Raw genomic sequence first — 22,630 nt, 5'->3', positions numbered from 1 at the left:
ATATACACAGACATAGACACACACACACCCTCCACACAAACACAGACACACACACACATATACACAGACATAGACACACACACACACAAACACAGACACACACACACACATATACACAGACATAGACACACACACACCCTCCACACAAACACAGACACACACACATACACAGACATAGACACACACACCCTCTACACAAACACAGACACACACACACACAGACATAGACACACACACACCCTCCACACAAACACAGACACACATACACAGACATAGACACACACACAGACATAGACACACACACCACACAAACACAGACACACACATACACAGACATAGACACACACACACAGACACAGACACAGACACACACATACACAGACATAGACACACACACAGACACAGACACACACACCACACAAACACAGACACACACATACACAGATATAGACACACACACACAGACACAGACACACACACACATATACACAGACATAGACACACACACACCCTCCACACAAACACAGACACACACACACATATACACAGACATAGACACACACACACCCTCCACACAAACACAGACACACACACACATACACAGACATAGACACACACACACAAACACAGACACACAACACACAGACATGACACACACACACACACACAGACACACACACACATACACAGACATACACACACACCCTCCACACAAACACAGACACACATACACAGACATAGACACACACACAGACATAGACACACACACACCCTCCACACAAACACAGATATAGACACACACACACAGACACAGACACACACACCACACAAACACAGACACACACATACACAGACATAGACACACACACACACATACACAGACACAGACACACACACACCACACAAACACAGACACACACACACACACACATACACAGACATACACAAACACAGACACACACACACACACATACACATACACAGACATAGACATAGACACACACACACCCTCCACACATACACAGACATAGACATAGACACACACACACCCTCCACACATACACAGACATACACAAACACAGACACACACACACCCTCCACACATACACAGACATAGACATAGACACACACACACCCTCCACACATACACAGACATACACAAACACAGACACACACACACCCTCCACACATACACAGACATAGACATAGACACACACACACCCTCCACACATACACAGACATACACAAACACAGACACACACACACCCTCCACACATACACAGACATAGACATAGACACACACACACCCTCCACACATACACAGACATAGACATAGACACACACACACCCTCCACACAAACACAGATATAGACACACACACACAGACACAGACACACACACCACACAAACACAGACACACACATACACAGACATAGACACACACACACACATACACAGACACAGACACACACACACCACACAAACACAGACACACACACACATACACAGACATACACAAACACAGACACACACACACACACATACACAGACATAGACATAGACACACACACACCCTCCACACATACACATACACAGACACAGACACACACACACCACACAAACACAGACACACACACACATACACAGACATACACAAACACAGACACACACACACACACATACACAGACATAGACATAGACACACACATGTTCAACAGTAACATGTGACCAGTCAGGAGAGATACTCCTAGCCTCCTAATCCACCTCCTACCGAGAACGCACATATTTAACAACTCTAACACACATCGAAATCCACCTGATATCATAAGTTTTAAACCAAATATTGATTAAAATATGGTCCATTAAACAGACAAAACATTATTCTTTTTTTTTTACAGCCTACTATAATGTAGCTTGCATCTATCCGACATAAATGGTTTGGCATAAACAATTGTTTTCACTATAAATATCACACAGGATGTCAGTGGTTCTGGGAGTAACCCTGCAGTCCACATAAGAAACAAGCAAAAAAATAGAAGATTAAGGATTCAACTACTGTATATAACTGAGGTTGGCAGATCATGCACAAATAAACGTCATTAAAAAGGTCAAATATTAAAATAAAAGTGGATTTGTTTCCCCAATTTCTTTAAAATCACTTTTCATAAAAGCACAAAACAAGTAATTTGATCGGTTTATTAAACTAAACAGATTTCAAAGAGCATTGTAAAACCAGAGAGACTATCAGACCTGGGTGAAACAGCTAAAATATATAATGAGACTCAAGTCCCTGAACATTACAATTGTACGTTATGAAATACACACAAAAAAACTCCCTTATAGTTCAACAACAAAACCAAAACAATACAGCAAATAAAAATTTGAATAACATATTCAGAATAATTAACATAAAAGTATATTTTTCTTTGTCTTACATTTTTGTAAAATGAAGTAATTGCACGTTACATGATCAGACGAAAACATTGTAAAAACATTAGAACTAGTAGAACAGTGGTTTTGGAAATATAGAAAACTGATTCAGTACGCAGTTGCGATGTCTAAAATAAAAAATAAAATAAAAAAGTATTTAGCCACTTTTAACCTATCTGATAAAATAGAAATGAATATATTTGCACCGTTTGTTCAATGAACAACATATGTAATTCATTACATACAAAACACATGTAAATGTATACTTCCTAGTTTTGAGGTCATACCTTGAACATACAAAACATTCTGAGAAGGGAAGGGACTTCTGGGATTTGCCATGTTGTCTTTGGTGTTTCATGATGATTCTTATCTCAACATAAATAATGTTTCTATGAAAGTTAACCATCTACACGGCAGTAATGAAACAAGTTCAGAGGTAATAAAACACTTTTTTTGTCCATCCGGTTTTGTGTTTAAAAAGGGATACTTCTGGATTTTGGCAATGAAGCTCTTTATCTATTTCCACAGAGTCAGATCAACTCGTGGATACAATTTGTATGTCTCTACATGCTAGCAGATACCATAGACTTCCAGTCATTGCGCTAACGCTAATTTGCATTGGCTCGTGAAACTACCTCTAACTATCTTCATAATGGACAGAGAGCCATAAAAAAACAGTATTCATGTAATGGTGAACTCAGCAAGATATCGATAATGACAACATCAATAATGACAACAACAATAATGACAACATCAATAATGACAACATCAATAATGACAACAACATTAAAGACAACAACATTAAAGACAACAACAACAACCCATGAATACTATTTTTTATGGCTCTCTATCCATTATGAAGAGGTCCATTATGAAGAGTTAGAGGTTGTTTCACGAGCCAATGCAAATTAGCGTTAGCGCAATGACTGGAAGTCTATGGTATCTGCTAGCATGTAGAGACATACAAATTGTATCCAAAAAATTCATCTGAGTCTGGATCAGTAGATAAAGGGCTTCATCTGACTCTAGGTCAGTAGATAAAGGGCTTCATCTGACTCTGGGTCAGTAGATAAAGGGCTTCATCTGACTCTGGGTCAGCAGATAAAGGGCTTCATCTGACTCTGGGTCAGTAGATAAAGGGCTTTATTGAAAAATCCCGAAGTATTCCTTTAACACTGTAATAACTTATTGAACTCTTTCTGGTTATTTCTTTAAACACCATGTAAAACTACAATGGTGAACTCAGCAAGATATCGATAATGACAACATCAATAATGACAACAACAAAAAACAACAACAACAACAAAAACTAGAAATAGTATTGATAGTAGCCACAAATACATTCCACTTGATTGCCGTCGCTTCCTTCCGTTCCTCCATCCACGGAAAAAAAAAGAGTTAGTCAATAACAGGTAGTTCTCTTCACAAGTCTATATCATCCACAGTGAACTAAGCTGGGTCCAGGCCCAGGCCCGGGACCTGGTCCAAGTGAACTGTGGTCGAGTCAGCTCACGCCTGAGACAGAGCAGTACACCAGGAGTTCTGTGTGGAGATAGACGCAGGAGTGAAGGGGCAGTCCTCATACTTGATGTCCACATGTCCTGATCCTGCACTGTCCAGATGTGACGAAGCCTTCAGAGAAAGAATTAGATATGTAAGCGACAGAGCACCATAATACTAAAGCCTAGGAACTAGGATCTTACGTGGGCTAAAAAATTAAGTGAACATAAAAATAGGGAATTCTCATGACTGCCATAGAATGTTCTGGCAGTGAACATTGAAATCATATCCCATGGTATTCATTGAAGATAGTACTGCAGCAATGAAAGGATCCTAGAATACAGAGGGCTTACCTGGGACATAGAGGCTACGGCCTGTCTGGCGTGGGGGGAGGGGACCATGTTGGGTTCACTCTTTATAGTAGAGGCATGTTCTGAGACAGACAGGGAGAACGGGGAGTTGGTGCCCGATGTTGACGACCCTCCTGAAGAACACAGACAGATGGGTGAGTGAGTGACGGTGTGTGAGTGACGGTGAGTGAGTGACGGTGTGTGAGTGACGGTGAGTGAGTGACGGTGGGTGAGTGACGGTGAGTGAGTGACGGTGAGTGAGTGAATGTGAGTGAGTGACAGTGAGTGAGTGACGGTGAGTGACGGTGAGTGAGTGACAGTGAGTGAGTGACGGTGAGTGAGTGACGGTGAGTGAGAGTGAGTGAGTGACGGTGAGTGAGTGACAGTGAGTGATGACAGTGAGTGAGTGACAGTGAGTGAGTGACAGTGAGTGAGTGACGGTGAGTGAGTGACGGTGAGTGAGTGACAGTGAGTGAGTGACGGTGAGTGAGTGACGGTGAGTGAGTGAGTGACGGTGAGTGAGTGAGTGACGGTGAGTGAGTGACGGTGAGTGAGTGACAGTGAGTGAGTGACGGTGAGTGTGTGACGGTGGGTGAGTGACGGTGAGTGACTCACCCACCTCTTACACACAGATGAACATTTCCATCAACCTGACTCAATGCTGACACACATTCTCTCTCCTTCCGTTCTTCATTCTTACCTGTTGAGGTTTTGGACTTCGGCATCTTAGGTTTCCGTTTCCTTGTCTGAATGCTTTCCTTTTTCATGGCCATTGGTCTGGGTATCTGAGAGGAGGAGGAGGAGGAGGAGGAGGAGGAGGAGGAAAAGACAAGAATTTAGATCCAAGATACAAAAAGACACACAATGACCCCTTCTTCCCACCTGTCTCTTTTCATAACAACAACCATGATGACCTTGGTAAGCTTTCACACAAATAATATGCTGCCCACACTGCACTGCCAGGCTGCTAGGGGTTAGTTACGTGACCCACACTGCACTGCCAGGCTCCTAGGGGTTAGTTACGTGACCCACAATGCACTGCCAGTCTGTTAAGGGTTACTTACGGTGACCCACACTGCACTGCCAGTCTGTTAAGGGTTGGTTACGTGTCACACACCAAACTGAAGCTGCTAAGTGTTGGTTACGTGACCCACACTGCATTGCCAGGCTGCTAGGGGTTGGTTACATGTCACACACCAAACTGAAGCTGCTAAGTGTTGGTTACGTGACCCACACTGCACTGCCAGTCTGTTAGGGTTGGTTACGTGTCACACACCAAACTGAAGCTGCTAAGTGTTGGTTACGTGACCCACACTGCATTGCCAGGCTGCTAGGGGTTGGTTACATGTCACACACCAAACTGAAGCTGCTAAGTGTTGGTTACGTGACCCACACTGCACTGCCAGGCTGCTAGGGGTTAGTTACGTGACCCACACTGCACTGCCAGTCTATTAAGGGTTACTTACGGTGACCCACACTGCACTGCCAGTCTGTTAAGGGTTAATTACGTGACCCACACTGCACTGCCAGGCTGCTAGGGGTTAGTTACGTGACCCACACTGCACTGCCAGGCTGCTAGGGGTAAGTTACGTGACCCACACTGCACTGCCAGGCTACTAAGGGTTAATTACGTGACCCACACTGCACTGCCAGGCTGCTAGGGTTAGTTACGTGACCCACACTGCACTGCCAGGCTGCTAGGGTTAGTTACGTGACCCACACTGCACTGCCAGGCTGCTAGGGGTAATTTATGTGACCCACACTGCACTGCCAGGCTGCTAGGGGTTAGTTATGTGACCCACACTGCACTGCCAGGCTGCTAGGGTTGGTTACGTGACCCACACTGCACTGCCAGGCTGCTAAGGGTTGGTTATGTGACCCACACTGCACTGCCAGGCTGCTATGGGTTGGTTACGTGACCCACACTGCACTGCCAGTCTGCTAAGGGTTGGTTATGTGACCCACACTGCACTGCCAGTCTGGTAAGGGTTGGTTATGTGACCCACACTGCACTGCCAGGCTGCTAAGGGTTGGTTACGTGACCCACACTGCACTGCCAGGCTGCTAAGGGTTGGTTATGTGACCCACACTGCACTGCCAGTCTGCTAAGGGTTGGTTATGTGACCCACACTGCACTGCCAGTCTGCTAAGGGTTGGTTATGTGACCCACACTGCACTGCCAGTCTGGTAAGGGTTGGTTATGTGACCCACACTGCACTGCCAGTCTGGTAAGGGTTGGTTATGTGACCCACACTGCACTGCCAGGCTGCTGGGGGTTGGTTATTACAGCAGCATTTTAGACAGGTTTTTCTCCAACACAAATGATGTGTACATTACATAATGTACATAGAGTAGGGTACATGGGAAATTTGTGTGTGTGTGTGTGTGTGTGTGTGTGTGTGTGTGTGTGTGTGTGTGTGTGTGTGTGTGTCTGCATGGTGTGTGTGTGTGTGTGTGTGTGTGTGTGTGTGTGTGTGTGTGTGTGTATGTGTGTGTGTGTGTGTGTGTGTGTGTGTGTGTGTGTGTGTGTGTGTGTGTGTGTGTGTGTGGTTTGTGTCTGTATGGTGTGTGTGTGGTGTGTGTGTGTGTTTGTGTGTGTATTGTGTGTGTGTTTTTTGCCTACCCCATGTAGTTTCATATAGAGGCCACAGGCGTTGCAGACAGGCTCTCCCTCTGCACTGCGACGCCACAGCGTGGTGGTGCTGGTGTGGCAGTTAGTGCAGCACAGGCCGACCCGGCGAGATGTGGTCTGCTACACATGGAGAAGACAAGCTGTCAATAACCAGACTATACCATCACATAACTCAAAGCATTATACTGACAGATAATTGGACCAAGGACAAGACCAGCTGAAAATGACAAGTGTAGGTTTAGTGTTAGATGGCCCCTGGTGGATTGATTGACAGGTGTTGGGAACGAGCACCTTAAAAGGATTGTTCAGCCCCCCTTGTTTATTATAAGATGTGGTTGATTTTTTTTTTTTGGGGGGACTACCCCTTCGCTGTAAGTGAAGTGCGTTGCATGCACACGGTGCCTCCATAGTATCCATGATGAGACCAAACATGTAGTGTACTGTTAAAGACATGAGAAATGTTTCACACAGCACTGGGCTGAGCCATAAGCACTCCTGGCTGAACCTCGTCTCTCTATCTATCAGCTTGTTATTGGACACAAGTGAGATTTCTCTGCAGAAACACACAGTAGTTTGTTTTTGTTCTCTCGCCTAGTACAGATCTGGCTAAAAACAGACAACCCAAGGGCAAGGTCACTGAAGGACAAATAAAAACAGACAACCCAAGGGCAAGGTCACTGAAGGACAGACAACCCATGGGCAAGGTCACTGAAGGACAGACAACCCATGGGCAAGGCCACTGAAGGACAGACAACCCATGGGCAAGGTCACTGAAGGACAGACAACCCATGGGCAAGGTCACTGAAGGACAGACAACCCATGGGCAAGGTCACTGAAGGACAGACAACCCATGGGCAAGGTCACTGAAGGACAGACAATCCAAGGACAAGGTCATTGAAGGACAGACAACCCATGGGCAAGGTCACTGAAGGACAGATAACCCATGGGCAAGGTCACTGAAGGACAGACAACCCATGGGCAAGGTCACTGAAGGACAGACAACCCATGGACAAGGTCACTGAAGGACAGACAACCCAAGGACAAGGTCATTGAAGGACAGACAACCCATGGGCAAGGTCACTGAAGGACAGATAACCCATGGGCAAGGTCACTGGAGGACAGACAACCCATGGGCAAGGTCACTGAAACACAGACAACCCATGGGCAAGGTCACTGAAGGACAGACAATCCAAGGACAAGGTCATTGAAGGACAGACAACCCATGGGCAAGGTCACTGAAGGACAGATAACCCATGGGCAAGGTCACTGGAGGACAGACAACCCATGGGCAAGGTCACTGAAGGACAGACAACCCATGGACAAGGTCACTGAAGGACAGACAACCCAAGGACAAGGTCATTGAAGGACAGACAACCCATGGGCAAGGTCACTGAAGGACAGATAACCCATGGGCAAGGTCACTGGAGGACAGACAACCCATGGGCAAGGTCACTGAAGGACAGACAACCCATGGGCAAGGTCACTGAATAACAGACAACCCATGGGCAAAGTCACTGTAGGACAAATAAAAACAGAAACAGGCCAGGCAGAGCTGAACTGAGCTGAACTGAGCTGAGCTGAACTGGCCACGATAATTCACAGCAGCTGCTCGCTCTGAGAGGCTGGTTCCTGCCTGGGAATAAGACAGGCCTCTTTCTCTCAGTCTACTACACTGACCTTCTGATGGAACAGACTGGCCCTCTGCCTCACACTCTTTTTCGTCCAATACCTGGGTTAACGGTTTGGACCTAGAAGAAAGTATTATCTGCCTAAGACAGTTTTTCTCTAAGCCAAATCAATACAATTAGTGACCAAAATATTCTTAAACGTCCATATTGAAGTCCACATTGACTATTGTAGTTTATATGGTATACGTGAATAATAAGCCTAATCAATAAGATGCATGTAAGACAAATTCAATCAATCAATCAAATGTATTTTATAAATCACTTCTTACATCAGCAGTTTTGTCACAAAGTGCTATACAGATAACCAGCCTAAAACCCCAAAGAGCAAGCAATGCAGAGGCAGAAGCACACAGACCTGGAAAAACTGGCTTAGAAGGTAGGAGGAACCTAGGAGGAAAACCTACTTAGAAGGTAGGAGGAACCTAGGATGAAAACCTACTTAGAAGGTAGGAGGAACCTAGGAGGAAAACCTACTTAGAAGGTAGGAGGAACCTAGGAGGAAAACCTACTTAGAAGGTAGGAGGAACCTAGGAGGAAAACCTACTTAGAAGGTAGGAGGAACCTAGGAGGAAAACCTACTTAGAAGGTAGGAGGAACCTAGGAGGAAAACCTCCTTAGAAGTTACGTTACGTTCATACATTTTTATGAACATACAAATAATGCAATGGTGCTTTTACCAGGCGTTTCTGGGGTTTGACCAGCGGTCTGTTGATTCCGTTCATCTTGTGGTACAGTCCGCAGGCATTGCAGAGGTAGTGCCCGGTACCATCCCGCCGCCACAGAGGAGTGGAGATGGAGCCGCAGTTTACGCACTCGCGCCCCTCTCCTGGGAACTCCTCTGACATGTCTGTAGTATGATGTAAGCCAAATTATAGAGTTTTAATATTATCTGTAGCCTAGGTGGTGTTGGGTTGGTTGCAATGTAGGCTGTGTCACATGATGAAAAACAGGAACAGAGCTGGAAATGGCTATGAAAATACCCATCATCATCATCACCTTGAGTTAAATTGCATTATTCTGTAAATTTGGACATAATATTATTTCCAAGACACTTTAGTAAAATGAGAGTTTATAGACTATGGCATACAATTTAGGCCTATTGTGTTTGCAAATGTGCCTATTTGTATAATGGGTAGAAATGTTGTTCCTTGGTAGGTTTAGTATTTTTGGGATATATTGAAATCATGTAAAATAAATCATGAATCCAGACATGAAGGACATAAGTTAAGTGGACAGAACACACCAGCATCATATCAGTGGACAGAACACACCAGCATCATATCAGTGGACAGAACACACCAGCATCGTTGATGTTTGTTAACACATATCAGTGGACAGAACACACCAGCATCGTTGATGTTTGTTAACACATATCAGTGGACAGAACACACCAGCATCGTTGATGTTTGTTAACACATATCAGTGGACAGAACACACCAGCATCGTTGATGTTTGTTAACACATATCAGTGGACAGAACACACCAGCATCGTTGATGTTTGTTAACACATATCAGTGGACAGAACACACCAGCATCGTTGATGTTTGTTAACACATATCAGTGGACAGAACACACCAGCATCGTTGATGTTTGTTAACACATATCAGTGGACAGAACACACCAGCATCGTTGATGTTTGTTAACACATATCAGTGGACAGAACACACCAGCATCGTTGATGTTTGTTAACACATATCAGTGGACAGAACACACCAGCATCGTTGATGTTTGTTAACACATATCAGTGGACAGAACACACCAGCATCGTTGATGTTTGTTAACACATATCAGTGGACAGAACACACCAGCATCGTTGATGTTTGTTAACACATATCAGTGGACAGAACACACCAGCAACGTTGATGTTTGTTAACACATATCAGTGGACAGAACACACCAGCATCGTTGATGTTTGTTAACACATATCAGTGGACAGAACACACCAGCATCGTTGATGTTTGTTAACACATATCAGTGGACAGAACACACCAGCATCGTTGATGTTTGTTAACACATATCAGTGGACAGAACACACCAGCATCGTTGATGTTTGTTAACACATATCAGTGGACAGAACACACCAGCAACGTTGATGTTTGTTAACACATATCAGTGGACAGAACACACCAGCATCGTTGATGTTTGTTAACACATATCAGTGGACAGAACACACCAGCATCGTTGATGTTTGTTAACACATATCAGTGGACAGAACACACCAGCATCGTTGATGTTTGTTAACACATATCAGTGGACAGAACACACCAGCATCGTTGATGTTTGTTAACACATATCAGTGGACAGAACACACCAGCATCGTTGATGTTTGTTAACACATATCAGTGGACAGAACACACCAGCATCGTTGATGTTTGTTAACACATATCAGTGGACAGAACACACCAGCATCGTTGATGTTTGTTAACACATATCAGTGGACAGAACACACCAGCATCGTTGATGTTTGTTAACACATATCAGTGGACAGAACACACCAGCATCGTTGATGTTTGTTAACACATATCAGTGGACAGAACACACCAGCATCGTTGATGTTTGTTAACACATATCAGTGGACAGAACACACCAGCATCGTTGATGTTTGTTAACACATATCAGTGGACAGAACACACCAGCATCGTTGATGTTTGTTAACACATATCAGTGGACAGAACACACCAGCATCTTTGATGTTTGTTAACACATATCAGTGGACAGAACACACCAGCATCGTTGATGTTTGTTAACACATATCAGTGGACAGAACACACCAGCATCGTTGATGTTTGTTAACACATATCAGTGGACAGAACACACCAGCATCGTTGATGTTTGTTAACACATATCAGTGGACAGAACACACCAGCATCGTTGATGTTTGTTAACACATATCAGTGGACAGAACACACCAGCATCGTTGATGTTTGTTAACACATATCAGTGGACAGAACACACCAGCATCGTTGATGTTTGTTAACACATATCAGTGGACAGAACACACCAGCATCGTTGATGTTTGTTAACACATATCAGTGGACAGAACACACCAGCATCTTTGATGTTTGTTAACACATATCAGTGGACAGAACACACCAGCATCGTTGATGTTTGTTAACACATATCAGTGGACAGAACACACCAGCATCGTTGATGTTTGTTAACACATATCAGTGGACAGAACACACCAGCATCGTTGATGTTTGTTAACACATATCAGTGGACAGAACACACCAGCATCGTTGATGTTTGTTAACACATATCAGTGGACAGAACACACCAGCATCTTTGATGTTTGTTAACACATATCAGTGGACAGAACACACCAGCATCGTTGATGTTTGTTAACACATATCAGTGGACAGAACACACCAGCATAGTTGATGTTTGTTAACACATTTCAGTGGACAGAACACACCAGCATCGTTGATGTTTGTTAACACATATCAGTGGACAGAACACACCAGCATCGTTGATGTTTGTTAACACATATCAGTGGACAGAACACACCAGCATCGTTGATGTTTGTTAACACATATCAGTGGACAGAACACACCAGCATCGTTGATGTTTGTTAACACATATCAGTGGACAGAACACACCAGCATCGTTGATGTTTGTTAACACATATCAGTGGACAGAACACACCAGCATCGTTGATGTTTGTTAACACATATCAGTGGACAGAACACACCAGCATCTTTGATGTTTGCCAACCCATATTGGTGGGCAGAATGTTCCAGCATCGTTGATGTTTGCAAACCCATATTGGTGGGCAGAATGTTCCAGCATCGTTGATGTTTGTAAACCCATATTGGTGGGCAGAATGTTCCAGCATCTTTGATGTTTGCAAACCCATATTGGTGGGCAGAATGTTCCAGCATCGTTGATTGTAAACCCATATTGGTGGACAGAATGTGCCAGCATCTTTGATGTTTGCAAACCCATATTGGTGGGCAGAATGTTCCAGCATCGTTGATTGTAAACCCATATTGGTGGACAGAATGTGCCAGCATCTTTGATGTTTGCAAACCCATATTGGTGGACATAACAAGCCAGCATGTTTGATGTTTGTAAACCCATATTGGTGGACAGAATGTTCCAGCATGTTTGATGTTTGTTAACCTGTATTGGTGGACATAACAAGCCAGCATGTTTGTAAACCCATATTGGTGGACATAACAAGCCAGCATGTTTGATGTTTGTAAACCCATATCGTGAACATAAAGCGCCAACGCCTGATAAATGCTCCCCCCCCTCCTCTTAGCTCGTTCGAGAGGAATTTAAAGCCCTCTAGTGATGAAAAGAGAACTAAACCGAATGTATCAATATGGAGAGAGGGTCATAGACGTATCTATTAGGGCGGCTTGCTGGCGGGGCACCGGGCGCAGACGGTGGAATGTTAATGGGATTCTATCAGTGTTACGGATCAAGGGGTCCCCATATCACTCAAGCTACTGACACTCGACGGCCTCCTACAATTAATCGCTTGAATTCCTTATTCACATATTGAAATAGCATAAATAGATAAAAACAACAACAGTAACATTGATAACAATAATAACAATAGAAAAAAAGTAACACTAATGATTGTTTTTATCATGCTAAATGTCTTATTTTCCTCATGCCTAAATGTGCCATGAAATATCAAAGTGCCATATCGAAAATATCGACAACACAGTATAGTGAGCCATACTTGGGGTAGATATCTAAACCCACTGTTCACACACACAGACACAAACACATACACACAAACACAGACACAAACACTTACACACACGTATCGTTTAGATTCAACAAGTTAGCAAATCGAATAACCGTCGATCCAAAATAAAAATAAAAATTGCGGAATATTTTCACCAGGATGGAAATTCGTTCCTGTTTGATGTGAAACGAAGTAATAAAGAAATCTATAGTGTGTATTGTTATTAACACTGAATGGGTGAATGGCCTAGAAATGAACTACGTCCTTATATCCATGCAACAGGTGAAAATACCACTTCAGAACATTCTGGATTTTCGACCATCAAAGGACGTGTTGACTGCTTACTAAACGTGTATCTTAGAGCCATTTCCAAATAGGCCGTTCTGTCTGATTAAGGTAACAATTGGACGGTTTCCAGGTTTACACTAGTGAGTGTGTATTGATCATCAAAACACTCGAAAAGAAAACGGACTGTTGGTGGGGATTCAATTAGCACCTCAATTAACTATTTTTTTTTAAGCAAACTCTCTTTTAGAGAACGTGTATTGTGAAAGCTGGTAAAGATTTTTCTTTTTTGAAGGTTGATTGAATCACAGTGACTGAGTACAATCGATGGGAGAATTGACCACATACAATGGGACTTCTCAATCGCATCCAAAAATACCTTCAGAGAGAACACGGCTATAAATTGTGAGATCAGAGCACGGGCCTCTGTAAGCCTTCACAGACACACAAACGAATAGCCTCATTAGCAAAAGGTATACACCGGAAAAATAACTGTTACAAAAACAGTTTTCGATTAAATTGTGAATTATCCGCAACTTTTAATCTTATTAAAATCGTATTAATATTAATCAAAATATAGGTCTACATATTTTGTCTGCCACTAAACTATTTCGAGGCCTATATGCCATTACAGGGTTACTAGACCTGGGATATACATTGAATTATGTTCCTTTCTGTCCATCATGTGCTATATATTTTTCTGGCCTTCAACAATTACACAAACACAAGCGGGACATTATTACATAGGATTGCATGATTTGATATGACAAATTCCCTTCTGTTTAAGAGGAAATGTAAGACAATAATCAAAGACTGTTTACATACCTAAACTGGACCTTCTCCCAGACAGGCAACCTTGCCGTCCCTGAAGACTGATCATGCCGCTCTCAAAGTGCCCAGGTGTCCAAGAGGTCGCCATCTCCGGGCTCATATACGCGTAGGGACTTGAGTATGATCCTCCAACTGACCGCACTAAAGTGCTGCCATAGTGGTCAACCCGACCACCGTTACTAAGCACTAGCTGGTTCTGGTAAGCTGTGTCCCTGCCGTTATTGCTGCTTACTGGCGGGCTGTGAGAGTAGGAGAACCCGGGAGGATGATGGGGGCTGCCCGGAATGAAAGACGAACTGTCTGTGCCAGACTGAGACCAGCCGTGATGCCCGCCGAGGCCGTGAGACTGATGGGCGGACTCGCATGTCTGCAAGTACGGCATGGATTGCAGCATAGCAGGCACCCTCGTAGTGGGCACGTAGACTGGGGAACTCGCCGAAGGGTGCATATAGTTCCCTGCATCGTGTGCGTATGGGGACTGGTTGGATGACATAGCAAGGCTTTGGTACATTTTTACACCGTATACTCGTCCTATTTGGAAGAATATGGGTTTTGACTCCTGGGACAAAATGGGTCACGTAAAGACGCTTTCACGCAGCTCCTAGGACACCTTGAGTCGTTCGTTATCCAGTTCGCGGGATAATAAGCAAATATATCCGTTCCTGTATGAAAGGAAAATACCACAATCAACAAAAGTGTCCTGTAGTGGAGAGATGGAACCCATAGCACTAATTACAGAATAAACATCGCCCAGCTACAGTTAGACCTGGGACATAGCCTGTTCTTTATCTATTATCGTCACCTCTTGTAAAATACGCTCCTTTCCCTTTAAAATAACTTTCGGTATTATTTAGGTAAATCTGTGGACAATATCACGAATTATGCCTAAACTAACCCGGTGTAAATCGCAATAGTTAGGCTTTAGAAATACAATGAAAAATAGAAAATAAATTGATCAACATTGAACAACAAGATAAATATATTATTTGTATCACTCTTATTGACATGTAATGGATTAACAGGACACGAATGGTTTCCCATTTAGGTGTAGATATAACAAACTATCAGCCACCCCAGCTAACCAGAGGATCTCGTCTTGCTCTTTGTAATTAAATTATAACAGGACCCTAATCAAACACCACAATAGATAGGCGAGACATATCTGGGATGCATATATTTCTATCAATAGTAAAGTGAAACAGATAAAACGTTGATAGCAGTGTGCACAGGAGGAATACAATTTCATCCAACAATTTTTGTATTATCTTACCAGATAAGAACGGTTGGGTGATAAAGTCTGTTTTCCAGAGGAGCAGGTTCAGCAGCGCTTTGTGCAAACTTGTTCACTCAGATAGACTCAACGAAAGTGACTGAAGCTCCCACAAAGATGTCCAAAATATCCTTTGTGAGGAAAAGTTTACGAGGGGAAAAAAAATCTTACTTCCCGGATGGTCTAAGCCTCTCTCTCTTTCACTTCTTTGTAAGATGAAGATAGTTAACGTCGCTGATAATTGCTGATATAATAGAGCTCCGATTAGTTCTCCGCTGGAAAACTTTGCTGGGAGTTATTTGTACGGGCTAGACCACGTGACGCACAAGGTAGGACTCAGAAGTTGGAGGAGGAGAGGGGCAGAGGGGGCACGCGTGAGACCAGCTTTAATTCATCGTATCTGAAGAAGAGACCCACTTTTGCGGAATTTTCTGTGCTTTATTTTTTACAATCAACGTAAGTTAAAATTGAAAGATTCACGAAATTGTTACAGTTCCTTCTGAAATGTTAAGGTTGTTTTAAAATGATTCAACCCAATACATGATTTGATACTTCTATTGTTTTCCTATATATGAATCGTGACGGTGCAGTCTAGTAACTAACGGACAACAAAATAAAAATGATAATAAAACACCGAGAAGTAAACAGACACTGTAGGCGTGGCTATTTTTTTTTTATACAACAAAGATAGATCAACACGGGTCAAATTTACGCAGCACATCTCCTTTTTAGATTGGTCATCATTCAACCAACGCCGTGTGTTTGAAACGAGCCATACATAAACTTAGCTAAATCAGAGCTTGCTGTACAAATAATGTCTCCTCTGAGAGGGAAAGTTATGCTTGTTTTTTTTATGACCAGATATGAGAATGAGATCTCTATAAAAAACAACAACAACGAGGCGATAAGAGATACGACCAATAATTTGGCATGATGATAGAACAATTATCACTTTAATTCTAGTTTAATTATTATAAATACTTTAATTATTTAATTATTAATTAACGATTGACTCCACCTCCACAAGAAAAAGTTGTCTATATTCTGAAATTATTATCGTTATGATTATGACGGTTATCAGTAGTCCTAATACCTCAAGGCAGAGTCTAACAAATACTGTCACTAGCATCCCGGTATCTCACTGTAACTTTTTTTAACCAAGGATAATAATACTGTCCTTAAAATGGGCTAACTATTATAATTACATTATTATCATGCTGTGCTTATGTTATTATGTATTGCTTGTATAATGTGACAAAATGGTTGCTTGTACTTGCCGTGATTATGATTAAATTATTACATTGTCAAATGCTAATTTGATCTGTGTTTTGTGCACATGACACTTCAAGAAATAGGGTCTTATAAGCCCACGTGGGCTGTGCACCAATTGGTGTATGACACGGAACTAAAATAAATCAATCAATCAGTTATTACTATGAGGAGTATTATTAGTCGTACGCTAGACTTAGAGTTAGTCTAGTTGTAGTTGGAGTGGTATTAAAAGTATAATAGCAGTATTTCGATACCTTCACACTTATCCGTAGACTATAATTCATATATAGGCCTAGTGAATGACGGCGAGGCAATAGCATATATTATTTAACTAGGCAAGTCAGTTAAGAACAAATTCTTATTTTCAACCACGGCCTAGGAGCAGTGGGTTAACTGCCTTGTTCAGGGGCAGAACGACAGATTTTTATCTGGCAAACTTTCGGTTACTGGCCCAACGATCTAACCACTAGGCTACCTGTCCAGGTTTGTACAACAACAACAACAACAAATAAATCCCGATAATTTACATCACGTTCTGTTTTACTTTTATGTAAAAAAACAAAAAAATGTTGGTCCTTGTGAAAATGAGATATATTTTCTGAACCAGATTGTTTCTGTTTTTCACCGTCTTGTGTTTCGTCTCAATGTTTACTCTTCGACACAGCTGATCGCAGTCGCTGACGATAACGAGGTGTGAAACGATGACCTTCTAAATTATCGTCTCACTCCCCCAGCTCCTCGGGAGCACAGAGAGCTATAGGAGACAATCAGGGAACGCGCTATGTCTGTCTTCTACTCAATCAGGGAACGCGCTATGTCTGTCTTCTACTCAATCAGGGAACGCGCTATGTCTGTCTTCTACTCAATCAGGGAACGCGCTATGTCTGTCTTCTACTCAATCAGGGAACGCGCTGTGTCTGTCTTCTACTCAATCAGGGAACGCGCTATGTCTGTCTTCTACTCAATCAGGGAACGCGCTATGTCTGTCTTCTACTCAATCAGGGAACGCGCTATGTCTGTCTTCTACTCAATCGGGGAACGCGCTATGTCTGTCTTCTACTGGGAACGCGCTATGTCTGTCTTCTACTCAATCAGGGAACGCGCTATGTCTGTCTTCTACTCAATCAGGGAACGCGCTATGTCTGTCTTCTACTCAATCAGGGAACGCGCTATGTCTGTCTTCTACTCAATCAGGGAACGCGCTATGTCTGTCTTCTACTCAATCAGGGAACGCGCTATGTCTGTCTTCTACTCAATCAGGGAACGCGCTATGTCTGTCTTCTACTCAATCAGGGAACGCGCTATGTCTGTCTTCTACTCAATCAGGGAACGCGCTCTGTCTTCTACTCAATCAGGGAACGCGCTATGTCTGTCTTCTACTCAATCGGGGAACGCGCTATGTCTGTCTTCTACTCAATCAGGGAACTGTGTCTGTCTTCTACTCAATCAGGGAACGCGCTATGTCTGTCTTCTACTCAATCGGGAACGCGCTATGTCTGTCTTCTACTCAATCAGGGAACGCGCTATGTCTGTCTTCTACTCAATCAGGGAACGCGCTATGTCTGTCTTCTACTCAATCAGGGAACGCGCTATGTCTGTCTTCTACTCAATCGGGAACGCGCTATGTCTGTCTTCTACTCAATCAGGGAACGCGCTATGTCTGTCTTCTACTCAATCAGGGAACGCGCTATGTCTGTCTTCTACTCAATCAGGGAACGCGCTATGTCTGTCTTCTACTCAATCAGGGAACGCGCTATGTCTGTCTTCTACTCAATCAGGGAACGCGCTATGTCTGTCTTCTACTCAATCAGGGAACGCGCTATGTCTGTCTTCTACTCAATCAGGGAACGCGCTATGTCTGTCTTCTACTCAATCAGGGAACGCGCTATGTCTGTCTTCTACTCAATCAGGGAACGCGCTATGTCTGTCTTATACTCAATCAGGGAACGCGCTATGTCTGTCTTCTACTCAATCAGGGAACGCGCTATGTCTGTCTTCTACTCAATCAGGGAACGCGCTATGTCTGTCTTCTACTCAATCAGGGAACGCGCTATGTCTGTCTTCTGCTCAATCAGGGAACGCGCTATGTCTGTCTTCTACTCAATCAGGGAACGCGCTATGTCTGTCTTCTACTCAATCAGGGAACGCGCTATGTCTGTCTTCTACTCAATCAGGGAACGCGCTATGTCTGTCTTCTACTCAATCAGGGAACGCGCTATGTCTGTCTTCTACTCAATCAGGGAACGCGCTATGTCTGTCTTCTACTCAATCAGGGAACGCGCTATGTCTGTCTTCTACTCAATCAGGGAACGCGCTATGTCTGTCTTCTACTCAATCAGGGAACGCGCTATGTCTGTCTTCTACTCAATCAGGGAACGCGCTATGTCTGTCTTCTACTCAATACCTGTATTTTCTTTTATCACCGAGGAGGGTCCAACGACCTGTGACTTGAATCACTTAGTTCATTTTCAACAGTCGTCTTTTAATTTTCGGATGGGTTTTGGTCGTCCGAATGTCTGTCATCATAGGCCATATTCACACTACGAGATATGAAGGAGCGTGATGAGCGGGGTGGCAAAACGTCATTTTACTTTTCAATTCAAATGACATACTTGCCTTACCTTTTGTTGTGGCTGGCAACGCAACATTCCTGATCCGCAGCTCACGTTTAACGTACGTTTCAGTGGCCACTAGCCAGTAAGCACAAACTATTCAACAATGACAAAAACTGTTATTCTAGAACATATTACACTATTCAACAATGACAAAAACTGTTATTCTAGAACATATTACACTATTCAACAATGACCAAACTGTTATTCTAGAACATATTACACTATTCAACAATGACAAAAACTGTTATTCTAGAACTATTACACTATTCAACAATGACAAAAACTGTTATTCTAGAACATATTACACTATTCAACAATGACAAAAACTGTTATTCTAGAACATATTACACTATTCAACAATGACACAAACTGTTATTCTAGAACATATTACACTATTCAACAATGACAAAACTGTTATTCTAGAACATATTACACTATTCAACAATGACACAAACTGTTATTCTAGAACATATTACACTATTCAACAATGACAAAAACTGTTATTCTAGAACATATTACACTATTCAATAATGCAACAATTCACAAGCATGCATGTACAGACAATTAAAGGGTTTATTTTCCCGTCTTGTTGTAACATTTGTAACACAACATTAAGGATTAGTCCTTTCATTCGAATATAAAAGTACATTAGGCCTACCTTACAACCAGGCTTTATTTTATCACTATAATGCAAATAATTAAAAGTGGTACAAGCAAATTGCTACTGAAAACGTGGTTATAAGTGAACTCACCACAACGAGCTGTTTTATATGGAAACCATACCCGCCTCAACGAGGGCCCGGAGTTGCTTAGGTTAGCCTACTACCATATCAGGAAAAAACTCCTGGCCTCAGGAAAACAATCCCCTTCCCCCACTCTGGGACCTGTGGTGCCACCTTTAAAATCACCACACATTGTTGCAAATAAAAATCATATCCTATTTTTATTATCTACATGTTTCTGGTGGTGGGATGTGTTCCCACAATGTAGCCGGCAGTTACGGCAATAATGTCACAATGTAACAGACTGTTACGGCAATTTAAGGTAAACACTAAATAATATACAAGTCTCAAATATTAGGAAAATGTCTATACATTTCAGCTGTTTCAAAAACATTGCTATGCTATTACCATTTATACTGTAGGAGTTTTGGCTCAATGAGACAATTCTGTTTACACCGTCCTGCGTCAAAGGGGGGCAACTGTCTGGACGAGCGTCGTGCGTCACTTTCGGAGGTAGAGACGTAGCAAGTATCCACGTTTACATTACAGTAATATGTGTAGCCGACGAAGAGACTCATAGAATAGACCTTTACTCTGAGCATGTGATCCAGGTGACGAATTCGCCACCAATCAGTGTTAAAACAGGTCAGTCTGTCAACATTTTGGAGATTTCACTGAATGCCTGTCATCAGGTTGACTCTGGAAAACGAGGTAGAATAGTATAGCATGTATGTTTGGTGTTTTTTAAAATTTAAATTCATGGTATTTCGACTATGGAAAACAATGTTCATTGCTCATTTATATTCGATTTAATTTTAGTTCGGAAGGAGCTCTATCCACCAGAAATGACAAAGAAAGAGTTCATCTGAAAAATAACACCTATCAATGGTTTGAACAAAGGGTGTGTAATTGTGATACTCTTGAGACAGACTCGTCAATGCATCGCATGACATATTAACGAAAACATGCTTCAATGTGTGATATTAACTGTAAATGGTCGCGTGTAGTAGCATGCAAGACAGTGTGATTGTGCTTGATTGTTATATCAATTATCACGACTGCTAATGATAGACACATTGAAATATTTAATATATTTAATCAGGTAATATAGGCCTATTTTATAACGCTTCTATTCTAAATTGCCAAATCAGTATTCCGTACAGAAAATCACATTTTTGTGAGTCAAAATATGTATATAAACCATTTTACCTCTCCAGCTAGAAAAACGTAATCTGAGTTAGGCTATACTTGTAACCCCAAAAATATGAATAGATTTCACATTGTTAACGGAATTGCTTTTAGGCTACTACTTTTGACAGAAGCATATAAGAAATAATGGATACAAGTTATTTAAAAAATATAAATATAAATTTATTGTAGGAATAAACAACACAACAACTCCCCTCATCATTTAATTTCTATTTATTTGTTCAATTGACAACAAAAAAAATGATACATTTCAGGACAAGTGTACATTTTCGTGGGTGTCACTTTCAGCTAACCAAATTCATATTTTATCTCTTTAATAATCTATTCTCCTTAACGATTTATAACAAATGTGATTGGACATGTTGATTAGATAAAAGCAGGCCAATTCTCATTACAAGCCTAATCACACAGGCAACCATTACGACGCCAAGCAGATAATATTGATTCCTCAATTTCGAGAGTTTTTGTTGAAATTCAACAATACACAAGAAAATACCTAAACGACAAGATACGATGAAGACTTTTAAAAGAATGGTCTTTATTATTTACAGTGAGTAGAACTCTTGCAGTAGAACATTACGTCATCAAATAAATCGGATAAGATGACAATTGTTACTGCGACCCTATAGCGAACCTTGAACCTACATGCCCCTTTTCCCCTTCAATTATTCTTCGGCCTGCGGCTGTCATAATCCTAATATTTCACCGACAACCAAACGGGCGGGTTAGTGCGCTGTGTAAATCTCCTCTCACACTAGAGAGGCTGATACGACTCTTATGAATGAGGTGCCTCATGAGGCCTGCTCCGCGCGAGCCTCATTATACAGTCCATCACGCTGCTCCAAACGGGTCCGTGAGGGGGCCGTAGAGCACTCGATCTACCCCATCCCCGGTCAGTCTCAGGTTACCCTGTCCCTGGTCAGTCCGGTCAGTCTCTGGTTACCCTGGCAGTCTCAGGTTACCCTGTCCCTGGTCAGTCCGGTCAATCTCTGGTTACCCCATCCCCGGTCAGTCTCTGGTAACCCTGTCCCAGGTCAGTCTCTGGTTACCCTGTCACAGGTCAGTCTCTGGTTACCCTGTCCCTGGTCAGTCTGGTTACTCTGGTTACCCTGTCCCTGGTCAGT

General features: G+C 42.5%; 1 protein-coding gene across 2 annotated transcripts; it reads right to left on the bottom strand.

Moving 5' to 3' along the window:
* Positions 1–2,182: 2,182 nt before the first annotated feature.
* On the bottom strand, positions 2,183–16,023 carry LOC112222385 (transcription factor GATA-5). 2 transcript variants are annotated; one of them, XM_042304186.1, is made up of 7 exons: positions 15,689–16,023; positions 14,413–15,080; positions 9,278–9,447; positions 6,904–7,029; positions 4,981–5,065; positions 4,284–4,414; positions 2,183–4,062 (listed from the first exon to the last, which is right to left on the bottom strand). In XM_042304186.1, exons 2-7 carry the CDS (start codon positions 14,927–14,929, stop codon positions 3,940–3,942), a joined length of 1,152 nt encoding a protein of 383 aa, XP_042160120.1. In that variant the 5' UTR covers positions 14,930–15,080; positions 15,689–16,023; the 3' UTR covers positions 2,183–3,939. The 2 variants fall into 2 exon arrangements, with proteins under 2 accessions (XP_042160120.1, XP_042160119.1); XM_042304185.1 differs by having other exon boundaries at positions 6,904–7,032; positions 15,689–16,016.
* Between the last annotated feature and the right edge of the window lie 6,607 nt (positions 16,024–22,630).

This window comes from Oncorhynchus tshawytscha, linkage group LG22, assembly GCF_018296145.1.
Source record: "Oncorhynchus tshawytscha isolate Ot180627B linkage group LG22, Otsh_v2.0, whole genome shotgun sequence".
NCBI lineage: Eukaryota > Metazoa > Chordata > Actinopteri > Salmoniformes > Salmonidae > Oncorhynchus > Oncorhynchus tshawytscha.
This window is presented reverse-complemented; position numbering and strand designations above follow the sequence as displayed.